This window comes from Triturus cristatus, chromosome 7, assembly GCF_964204655.1.
Source record: "Triturus cristatus chromosome 7, aTriCri1.1, whole genome shotgun sequence".
NCBI lineage: Eukaryota > Metazoa > Chordata > Amphibia > Caudata > Salamandridae > Triturus > Triturus cristatus.
The window spans coordinates 571,635,119-571,647,308 of record NC_140590.1 but is presented as its reverse complement, the minus strand read 5'-3'; the positions used below and the strand labels follow the sequence as shown (position 1 = coordinate 571,647,308).

The following is a 12,190-nucleotide window of genomic DNA, read 5'->3' as shown; positions in this document are numbered from 1 at the left end:
CGCTCTGGACAACATTGTCGTCATTTTTGACTGTTCGTTAAGTCTCCCTCCTGTGGAGGTGGTACGGGGTCTCTTGGGGGCTCTCCCTCCTCCTCTGGGGGACTAGTTAGTTTAATCATTCATGGGGCGACAGGCACACTGCACTTTGGGGGGGCTGTTTGGGCTCATGCAGGGGTGCAGGGAGGGGGGAGTTCTGTTGGGATGGGTGGGTTGGGGTGGGGTGTTGTTTGTTTTTACCGCAAGGCAAACCCTTTATTGTATTGGTATTTTTAAGGTGCTCTCCGGGGGACGAATGATGGCTTCTGTATGTGATGGGGGGTAGGGACCTGACTTTATTGTCCTGGAACGTTAACGGACTGGGGGATAGGATTAAGCGAGGTGTGGTCCTGCAGTATTTGAAACGACTTTCGCCAGATGTGGTCTTTCTGCAGGAGACACACCTTATTGGTAATTCCTTTTGTGCCATGAATCGGCGTGGTTCTCGCTTGGTGGCCCACTCGGGCTTCACGTCGGGCTCACGGGGGGTGGGCATCATGGTGAAGAACTCGCTCCCGTTGGAAATAGACGAGGTGCGCCATGATGAGAGGGGACGCTACACTGTCTTAGTGGGGAGAATGGAGGGTAAAGTAGTTGTCTTTGTCTCAGTGTACGTCCCACCGGGGTTACAGTCTACGACTTTTGCAGACCTAGGGCGCCTCCTCCTTGACCTTCCGGGGGGGCTTCTGGTGGTTGGGGGGGACTTCAATGCGGTGGTTTCTGGGACCGTGGATCGTCACCCCCCTAGGGACCTCCCCCGGGCGCAGGCGTGGCTGTCCGGCTTCTTAGATACACTGGGATTGGTGGACTGCTGGCGCTTAAAACATCCCACGCAGCTGCAGTACACTTTCCACTCGGGTGCCCATGGTAGCCTCTCACGGCTTGATTTTGTCCTTGTCCCTGCGGCCTATGTTGGGAGGGTAGGAGAGGTGCGCCATTTGGCGCGGGGTATTTCAGATCACTCCCCGCTCCTGTTGCAAATTGATGTCTTCCCGAGGGGGGAGGGCAGAGTAGCTCCAATCAATGCCTGGTACCTGCGCGACACCACCATTCGCGCTGATTTGATTAAATCCTTGCAGCGGTATTTCGATGAGAATGCGGGGTCCGTCCCTTCGGCTATCTCCCTGTGGGAAGCCTTCAAAACAGTTCTTAGAGGGGAGGCCCTCTCCTTTATTTCCCATGCCCGGAGGCGCGAGCAGGAGGAGGTGACCCGGGTGGAGGCCGAAATCGCTGAATTGGAGGGTGATCTAGAGGGTGGGGTGACGGATGCTGCACTACATGTCCTACAACTTAAGCAGGCGGCCTACAGGGCCCTCGTTACGGAGGCAGCCAGGGGCCTCTATAGAGAGCAACAGGGGCGACTGTATGATGTGGGTGATAAGGCTGGTAAATTGCTTGCATGGTTGGATAAAAAGGAGAGAGCGAGTCGTGTGGTCCCGCTGATTGAGAGGACGGATGGCGTGCGTGTCACCGAGCCAGAAGACATTGTCTCTTGCTTCGCGGATTATTTCCGCGAGGTGTATTCCCCGGTTTCTCCCTGCTCGGAGGAGGATTCCCATGCCCTGCTTAGGGATATCGCGCTGCCTTCCCTTTCGGTGGAGGACAGGGTGTCGTTAGATGCCGCTCCTACCTCCGACGAAATTGCCCTCGCCATACGCTCGGTCGCATCCGGCAAGGCCATGGGCCCGAACAGCATCCCTATCGAGCTGTATAAGCTGCGACCGGATGTACTGGCACCCCACCTCCGTGCGATGTTCCTGGCGGCCCACTCGCTGGGCTCCCTCCCGCCGGACCAACGTCTGGCTACAATTGTGGTGATCCACAAGGAAGGGAGACCTCGAGACCGGGTTACATCCTACCGGCCTATCTCGCTCTTGAATGCGGAGCCCAAAATCCTCGCCAAGGTGCTAGCCAACCAGCTGGTCGGCGTGGTGGGCGATCTGGTCCACCAAGACCAGTCCGGCTTTATTCCCCATCGCAACACGGCCCTTAATCTGCGGCGCTTGCACGGGGTGCTCGCGCGTGTCCCGTTTGTGCGGGAGCCGGCCATATTGGCGTCCTTAGACGCCACCATGGCGTTTGACACGCTCGAGTGGCCATACATCTGGGCTATGCTGGCGAAGTTTGGATTTGGCCCGGGGTTCATTAGCTGGGTCAAATTGTTGTATTCGGGCCCATTGGCGCAGGTGGTGGTGAATGGAAGAGTATCGGTCCCATTCGAGCTGGGACGGGGCACGCAACAGGGCTGTCCCTTGTCGCCGCTCCTGTTCGCACTGGCCTTGGAACCCCTGGCGGAGTGGCTGCGGTGGCACCCTTCCATCCGTGGTCTCCGTTGGACCCCCGAGTATGAGGACCGCGTGTCCCTATACGCTGACGATATCCTTTTGTACCTAGCCTCCCCGCGTAAATCACTGATTGTCCTGGTTGATGTTTTGCGCTCATTCGGCCGTAACTCAGGCCTTGTCATCAACTGGGCTAAATCATGTGTGTATGTGCTTACCGGGGAGGCTCCCGTCCTCCCGCGGGGCTGTCCGATCCAGATTGCCTCACAGGGGTTTCGGTTCCTGGGGGTTTACATTACTCTGGACCCGGAGGCCCGCTACGAGCGGAATTTGCTTCCCCCCCTCCAGCGCTTGAAGGAGGACGTCGCGCGCTGGCGGCGCCTGCCGCTTTCGCCGCTCGGCCGGGCGGCATTGTTTAAGATGATGTCGTTGCCACGCTTCCTGTACGCTCTCCAGAACACTATGGATTTAGTCCCGGCGCGCTACTTCCGTGAGGTGGAGAGTCTACAGCGCCGCCTGTTCTGGGACGGGAGGCCGCGTATTGCCCTGGCGAAGTTGACGCTCCCATGGTACGACGGGGGGATTGCCCTCCCGGATATTAAACGGTATTACTGGGCCTCCCAGCTAGCTGCAATTAATCATGGCCTTTACGGGCCCGCCTTAAACCCGGCATTTGAAATGGACAAGATGCTCCTGCCTGGTGGCGACTATAATCGAGCGCTCTACTCTGGCGCGCCCGGCCCCCGCCTGACGGGACCTACGCGTGTCATGGTACGAGTATGGCACGCGGCTAACGCAGCTATGGGGTGGAAGGACCGTTTGACCCGGGCATCACCGTTGTACGCGTCTGAGAGATTGGGCTCCCTGTGGACCTCGAAGGGCTTCGAGAAGTGGGACACGATCGGCATCAGTAAAGTGGGGGACCTCTGGACGAGAGGGGGATTTAAAACATTCGAGGCGCTGCAGACGGAGTTTCAGCTGCAGGGCAGTGAATACTTTCGGTACTTGCAGGTCCGTCACGCACTGGGCTCAGTCTTCCCGGACGTCGCCTCCATCCCGGAGTCTTCCCCCCTGGAGGATAGAGTGCTGGATGGCCACGTTCCAGACAGCACGATCTCCCTTATTTACAAAAAATTGATTAATGACCGCTCGGGCCTGCTGACTGGCCTCCGCGAGGCTTGGGTTGCCGACGGGCTGGAGTTGGACGACGAAGACTGGATTTCCGCGGTGGCCTCTCCGAAGGAGGTGGCCATACCGGCTCGCCTTCGCTTCGTCCAGATTAAGATACTCCATCGGGTTTACATGACGGGGCCAAGGCGTCTGCGTATGGGCTATGCTGAGGATGGGTTGTGTAAACGTGGGTGTGGTGCTTTGGCGACTTTTTTGCATATTTTGTGGGAATGCCCGAAGGTGGAGCGATTCTGGCGTGGTGTGCATGAGGTCCTGCGAGTGGTTACGCATATCGAGCTGCTGCCCGAAGCGAGGAGATGCCTGCTGAATGTGTGGGAACCAACTGACTACTCGGTTCCGCAGACGCGATGGGTGACTTTGGGATATATGATAGCTAAGCGTGACATTGCTCAACTGTGGGGATCCCAGAGGCCCCCGGCGGTGTCGGCCTGGAAAGAACACATGGATTGGTGCATGTTCCGAGAAAAGGTGGTGTATGTGGCGAGGGGTAAGCCTGGGGCATGGGTGAAAGTATGGGGCCCTTGGAAAGCCTACCGCGGGGGTATCTGCGCGCCACCACTGCTGCCTGCGGCCTCACCAGCCCCGTCCCCTTAGTTGACTCCTTTCCCTAGCCCTGAGCACGGAATTCCCCCAGTCCTCGATTTGTTCCCCTTCCCCTCTTTAGACTCCTGTGGATGGCTGGGGTCCCCCATTCGGGGAGCACGTGCTGTTACTTTCGATTGCAGGTTGCCTTGCGGGTGTGGTTTTTGTGTTGTTTGTATAAAATGAAACCGTATTGTGGGGTCAGAGTGATGTGGCCCACGACGCTGGTACCTCCTATTTTGCTCCTTTGCAACGCCAAGTGTTTTTGTACGTATGTCATATGCTCCTGTCATTCTAGCGGCCGGCCGAAAGGTTGTAGGCCCATACTTGTATATTCTTGAGATTGCAATAAACGGTTTCAAAAAAAAAAAAAAAAAAAGAACAGTCGATCAATCTAGTTACTCTTATATACCGGCCCCTTTTAGCCTTATATTTTATGGTATCATAACAAGTGCTTAAGAGCTTTAAAATGAAAAAGCTACTTAGCTGTAATCCTACTTCTCCATCAGGGTAATTCCCATTGAACTCCATGCACTGAATAGTCCAGTTCGTACATGAGATAGCGAAGACTTTACATTAAATATATATATGAAATACTTTGCTTTAGAAAGTAAGTCAATTTAAAAAAAACAAAAATATAATTTAGGCAATCAGATACATTAAATTGTGTATTTAAAAGAAAAAAAATGAAGCCAATTCTATTTTAAAGAACACGACTGGTTTAATCAAAAACTAGGAAGTAAAACTCTTTCATGGGACATTTTTTGAAGGAAAAATAAGAGAAAACAAGCAGAATTTAACTAGGCAGGCCGCAACCTTCAAAGGCTGGAAACTGACATTCGTCCTTTAAGGAAGCACACTCCACCAGTATCCCATCAAGCTCTAGCAGTTTCAGATGCTCCGGTTTGTGTGATCCGAGATTTAAGACTCTGCCTAGTACAAAAATCAATATTTCCTTCATTAGACCAGGAAAAAGGAGATTTGCTTAGGATTTCAACAGAGATTCAACTGAGAGAACTAGGATAATAGGTAAGTTTACTTCTCTTTCACGGCACCATTAGTGATAATCATGAACACTAAACAGTAGAGAAAACGCTTCCCTTTAAGAGGTGGTGAAGGGGGCGTGGCTGGAGCAGGGTCTCACTAACATGCATCTCTGTTCTATATCAATATCAAAATGTAGTGTTTAGTTAATTAAAACCATAACAATCAATGATGTGTGTCTGTTGAGCAGGAATCATAAAGGCCAATCGCATTGTTAAATAGAAATGTGAAAAAATTCCTAAAGATTTTGGTCACCTCTTTTAACCCAATAAGACTTAACCTGAAATCAGGCTGGAATCATGAGGAATAGACTGGCAACGCATAATTTACATCTATTGTTAGCTTTTCATTCATATAGCAGAATGAACCAAAACTAGATACATTTGTATCAAATTAGATGCTGAGAAGGCACTTGATAAGAAGGAATGGAGTTTCATAAAATTACTAGACAACAGAGGATTTGTTGAAAGCATGTAAGCCTTTATTCTAACAAATTTTCAAAGTCCAAAAAAATGATTTTAACAAGGGAAACTAGACTGTATTGTCCTCTCTCCATTCTAATCTTAGCTAACTATTAAAAGCATCCAAAACAATCTCAAAATTTTAGGCCTACTATTTTGAAGAGGGCTGGCTCAGATAACAGATAATGTTCCCTGCTTCATAACATGCCCTGAATCACCCCTTCCCATGTTGGTGATGGAATGCAGGTCTCAGCACAGGTTTATTTAGAGGGGCAGTATTCACACACCAGTTACTAAAGTGAGTAACTATTTCAATAGGCATGCCCGTACAGCCAACAAGTCACACGTTTGGGTCATTTTTAACTTTTACAAAATAAGTTTCAATCCAAAATAATACAAAATCATACTAGCTATTTCTCTTCATCCAAAATGAGACGACTGTTCACTCAAAGTCTCGCTAAATTAATCTGTCAGTTTATCACTGCCCATCCTACACATTACTGAACATGTCAGAAACAGCACTGCCCAATAAATATCTCACCTTCCCATCTTGTATTGCAGGAAGGCAACGATCAATCAGATTCCTCTCTTCCTGGATCATCCTGTAGTCATCGATGTTCATGAGCAGCTCATCGGCAGGTTTCGCTAGATGCTCTAGTCGGAGCAAATCATAGAAGTGTCAAAGGAATGAAAGCAAAAGAATCAGACTCTACATAGGATTGTAGCAAAACCTGGGACATGACTACTATAGGTCCCCCTGCAATAGGAGCAGTAAGCAGAGCTGGAGACATGAGCATAACACCAAGAAGTCAACAACTCTACACTGGGAGTACAGAATGGGAACAAACACCAGACAAGGACGTAAAGACTCAGTTCAGTGCCCAGGTACACCAGCACTGCAAACCCAAAGTATATATGAACCTTCATCCCTACTATACCCAGACTATACCCTTTCTTCAGGCATGACCCACAGGGCGCTCACTTGCTATTCACACTGTCTACAAATGTGACAGAGCCCTCAATCCCACTTTACTTGTAGAGCAGGCTGGCTGAGTCAGGCTAGATGTACAAGAAGAGGGACCTGGTCAGGATGAGCTGTCCTTACCCGTTTATTCTGTCCATCCACGTATCCAGTCGGTAACTGGGTGTTGTGGGGAGGGTGACACGTAGGTAGGTTGTGATCAAGCTGCATGTTCCAAGCCCCAAGTAGAGAAGCAAATGCGTCTCTCCTCCAGGTGCTAGTGGGAGGAGCCGTACAAAGGAAGGCAGTGTCTCACTTTTACTTACAAAGGAAAATGAGGTAACATCCTCTATACTCTTAAAATCTGGGTATCAAATTACAGTAACAGGGGAGTTCCTTTGGGTATTTATTTCATACAAAATTTGATATATTCAATTAAAACTGTATATGTACGAGTATTTAAATTAATGCCAATGATCAATATATTGCATACCTTTCTTAATAATGCGTACAATATTTTTTAGAAACTTGAGTGTTTACATGTCAATCACAATCGTATTCAAGAGTTTATGTGATATTTTCGGACTTTTCTACGGTCCACAGCATATGACCGTGCAGACTGTGTGCTCAAGAAAGAACAGAAATATATAAAAACAATAATGCCGACGTCTGATTGACAAAAACGGTCTAAACCATTTGCAAAAACACAAACAGGTTGTTTCCTCAGAACAATTTAGATTATTGATTACAGTCAGAACATCCCTTTTACTTGCAGCTCGTAGGACGTCGCCTAGAGATGCTCTCACATGTAACTGTGAAGTGCGAGATACTGAAACTGGAGGCTTACAAGTGCCAATTTCCAGTTAAAAAATTCATTTTGAACATAGTATCAATGACTTTTAATTTAGCAGTGAGACAGGACCTCACCCTGGATCCGTGCGGGTCCTCCACTAACCTTTATCCCAGGTAAATGGGGCTCGCTCCATCTTTGTGATATGCTCCCCAACTTAAAGGTTTCAAGATAGATGTCAGAGAAAGGTCACTTTACAATGGATTAGACTATATTCTTCATGAGTGGAGACACCCCTGAGGCCTCGGGGAAGAAAATCCACTGGGCACTGGTAGTCCAAAGAGGAGAGAGCCTTCCATTTAGGAAATCGTGGATGGAGAGTTGGGAGTTATTTTTGGACAGGGTCTGTTTCTGGGAGCGAACTGGAGATGGGACATAGTACAGAACGTGTTTATACCCTCTCGAGGTGCCCAGAAATCCCCCACAGGTTGTGCTGAGGTAGGTTAAGTTTATGTAAAAATCATTACCTGCAACAGAGTTCACATTGTTTGTGGCATAGGAATGTGTGTTCGTATTCAACGCTTGTTTGCACTAATATTTCTAGGATTAGAAGGCTTGATTCTTCAGACCCAGAAAAATGTGTTTCAAGATTCTAGTTTCTAGCAGTTGGGGTTGTTTTCAAGTGCTTCTGTGCTTGTCCCCTACCAGGCAAACTTCACCTCTGCTGCGTTGCTTGCAGGACCCCAGCCTTAATGTTTACTGACCTGCGATTAGAGAGGCCCTTGTACCCATGTTACCCACACTCTTGCTGAGGTGGCGGATTTCCAAGTTATACTTCAGTACTTACTTGATAAATTCCTCATCTGCACTTTCCTCAGGCCCATGTGATAGTTCCAGTTTTCCAGCGCCCTGTGTTGCTTTGGTGGAGCCCAGCAGCTCTCGTCCGTCCCTCTGTCTTTCATCTCATCTGTAATGGCAGACTGAAGCAAGGTGGCTGGAGAAGGGGGGTCTGGGATCAGCTCAAGAAGCTAGAAGAGAAGGGTAGAAACCAGATTTTAACAAGCATTAACAATGCAATGGTCTCGGCATTGTTAAAGTTAGAGCTATTGGCATTGCTCATGACATTATTTTTGTTTGTTTTTGTTTTTAAAACATTTAAAGAAACGGCATTGTTATTTACAATGTCAATAGCTTAATCACTCAAATGCGAGACCTATTGCATTTGCACCCACACAGAGCCACCCACACACAGAGCGGCGGAGGCATTAACAATGTGGAAAAGTCAACAATTATCCCGATGCGGCAGGAAAAAAAACACAATGTCTACAAATAAACACACGTACAGCTGGTAAGACGAAAAGGAATTCAAGCTTACAACAGGTGGGACACAGACTGTGTACACAACTATATTTATAAAAGACCTTCGCAAAACTAGAAGGAGGAGCAGATAGATACCAGTGATGACAAAAAAAAGGTACATTTTACACGCAATGAAAAACAAACAGAGAAAAGGCATGCATTTTCAGAGGCCGTGGGCCGGGTATCTGTGTTCTGGTATACACCGCGCAATATACATGTAGTTCTTCCATTGAAAAAAATACCATAACATCTCCAAGAACATACCTAAAGCAGACCAAAACATACACCGACAATAGTGTGAAGGACTGTTTCGCGCGCTGACAGGCCCGTGTACACGGACACTACAGACAGTTGCACAAAGCACTGGGAAGCCTCCTAGGCTACAGCTGGTGCCACCAAGGTGCAGCCTCGGTGTATAATCCAGTGGTAGTGTAAGGAGTGAAGATTGCGGGCACAGACCGACATGTAGAGCCGATTAAATGCAAACAGCAAGGACAATCCGCATAGGAGCACAAACCTTTTGTTACCATATACAAATGTAAAATACATGACAGCAGTGGAGGCGCAGTCTATCAAGGCACACACTGCTGAGGCACACGTATACTGCAAAATAAAGGTCTGCAGTGTACACTATATATATTACCTGTGTGTACAGAGACTTGATACGCACAAGCAGCCTGTATTTTAAGGCCCACAGAATCAGCTCAAGCAGCAGGTGGGCACAGAGAGTACATTTGCACGCAATTTAAGAGGAGTTATCTGTGGGAGTAGCGGGTACACGAGACACAGGCGAAGCCTTAACAAAAGATATGCGCATGAGATCTACGCTTGAGCACAGCCACACGATCTATGTATGTGCACAATGTATAAGTGGTTAGCACATGTGCAGACTGAGCCTAAGGAGTGTATGAGCAGAGAGAAAGTTATCTGTGCATGTTCAAGATGAAGTAGCAAGCTGTACATATACAAACTATTACAGTAATCGATACTTGAGCATTGTATCAAACATAACCAAAGCATGAGCAATCGGTACGGAGAAACGGAGCTACCGCAAGCAGACACAATAGCCCAGTCCGTCCATGCATTAAACAGAGAAGTGACACGCTTTGCTTGTAAATAAGGAGCTTTTGCCGCTTGTACATGTCTATAGGTGTGCACATTGTAGTAGCTGTACGCACTTGCATGGCTTGTAAAATTAAGACACTCGGCTGTGGCTAGTACTCTATGCTTGAATGCATGGCTCATTAGCAGTTCGTACACATGCATTCTGTATGTACATGCACTTTTAGAACAGTCTGTGCATGCGCTGTTTACAGGCGTAGGTGGTGCGAGGCAAGTATCACACGCTAAAGGTGCTGTAATAGACCCTAAAGGTCGGTCTCATCGTGACAAAGTGCAGTGTGCGTGCATTTGGGGGCCATGGCAATCAGTGCGAGACACACCGCGCTTTGAACAGCGCCTGCAGCCAGGAAGATGCCAGAGAGCCGCACAATGCGGCTCCGGGACAAAGGCAATGGCTCCCTCCAGCTCTCAACTCGCCCGAAAGTTCCTGTGAGTGCTGTAAGGTGACACCACCGGCGCGGGAAGGGGCTTCCGCAGCCACTTCCCCAGACATCTCCCTGTTGCGCCCTCACGTCTAAACATAGCCCCCCATTCCCCGGCTGTAAACCGGACTCACCGCCAGCGAGCAGCAGCAGGCCGCAGCTCACCAGCACCAGCAGCGGGAGGCACGGCTCCATGGCCGCCTCAGGCCGGGGGCTCCATCAGGCTCCGCCAAGCTCTGTGGCCTTTCTTAGCGCAGTTCCCGGGACACGGGGCAGAGGGGGTCGGGCCGGGCTGCTGTGGCAAGAGAGACACGCCCCTGACACCAGGACACGCCCCACTGCAAGAGCCCCTCACAAACACAGGCCCCTTCACTAGCGCTATCTCCGCCCCTTCAGCGTTGCTTCTGTGCTAACCACGCCCTCTAGGGTACGCAGGTCCCTGAAACCCGAACCCGCCCTCCGTAACCTTCCTGAAAGACAGCACCTCTCTTTATTTATCCAGTTTGCTGTAGCGCGAACATGTTCTGTGAGCATCACAGTGCTTTCACAAGTGATCTAAAGTCCAACAAAAGGTTGCAAAAGTGCGTAAACAAAAAGGTAGGGTAAGCTATGGCGCTAGGCTTAGCCTTTTGAACCTACTGGATACTGGCCCAGACGCCCCTTTGAGTAGAAGCGCAGCTTACTCAAACTTTGCAGTTGTATTCGTAACAAGTCGGTCTGTCCCCACCTCTCGGTTCTTGCCACACCCCCGTGCCCCGCCTACACGCTGGGACACCCGCCTGCCTTTTTCCGATTTTAGCCACGCCTCTTTTAGCCTAAGACACTCCAATCTTTCTCCCTTGAAAGCCGAAAACTTTTTGTGCTGGCGAAATCTTCCTATGGAAATGACATCTCGCGAGAGTAGAAAAGGCGTTTCAGGTCGAGACAAGAAGACTTCCGGTGTGCATCTGTTGCGCTTATATTTTTCGTAGCAAAGTGAAGTGTGACGTTTGTCAGAATAGTAAGTCTGTAGTCCGTTCACTATCGCGTTTTATGTGTTTTTTGGGCAGTTTTATACACCGCAACCTCGACCCGAAGGTATTGGTGCGCTTTAAGTGAGCAACAATTATTTTACACAAGTGTGGTGACCTGGGCAGGCCACGCTATCAAGACGCTTGACGCCCGACACTGCGTTATGTAGGGATTATGTAGTGAGTGGGGAGAAAACGCCGCCGCCTTTCTCCGAGGCGAAGCAGAAATGCCTCGGAGAAAGGCAGCGGCGGTTTCGGATTCGGGGGCGTGTTTTCCTTTCTCTCCTCTTGCCATTGGCTGGAGGAGAGAAAAACACGCCTAAAAAAGGGCGTGGCTAAAAAGTGGAAAGTAGAGCACGGAACACGCACCCGAATCTGAAAAAGACGGAGCCTATTTGGAGGGACGGCTCTCTCCCCCAATGGCTGGCCTCCGTTTAGGAAGCCAGCCAATGGAGGAGAGCCAAAAAGAGAGGCGGGCTAAATAGCCACTCTAAGCATCATAAGATCTCCGGACATCCGGTTCAGCCTTCGGCAGACCGGACGGTCCCTCGACCTAAAAACGATCTCACACACCTAGAGCACCCAACGAGGACTACTGCGAGCCCCCAATCAAATGGCAGAAAGAGTGACAGGAGGGGAATACTTGGTGAGAGCTATCCGTTGACAGGCATACACTAGACGGAACGACGGGAAAGAGCTACAAATAGAAATCTGCGAGTGCAATGCGAAGTGAGACAAAAAGGTGAAGGGGTCTGTTGTAATGAAGACACTGCTGCCAATATGTTGATAGAAGAAGTAAGCACTTTATTATAAGCGCAGAGACATCGTTGGTAATCCCCCTGAGGTCAGCTCACAACTCGCCACTCGTGAGTGCAGCTATGTCATAGTACAGTGCAACGATGGAACTAAACTTAGAACCTTTGTAATTAA

At 49.4% G+C, this 12,190-nt stretch overlaps 1 protein-coding gene across 2 annotated transcripts in view; it reads right to left on the bottom strand.

Moving 5' to 3' along the window:
* The window catches only part of MYCBPAP (MYCBP associated protein), an 835,305-nt gene that overhangs the window by 637,065 nt on the left and 186,050 nt on the right, over window positions 1-12,190 (bottom strand). For both annotated transcript variants that reach the window (XM_085617113.1, XM_085617114.1), the window contains exons 5-6: window positions 8,195-8,375; window positions 6,138-6,250 (exon numbers count right to left, since the gene is read on the bottom strand). In XM_085617113.1, the coding sequence (XP_085473239.1) occupies window positions 6,138-6,250; window positions 8,195-8,375 (294 nt within the window). The remainder of the gene's footprint in view (window positions 1-6,137; window positions 6,251-8,194; window positions 8,376-12,190) is intronic.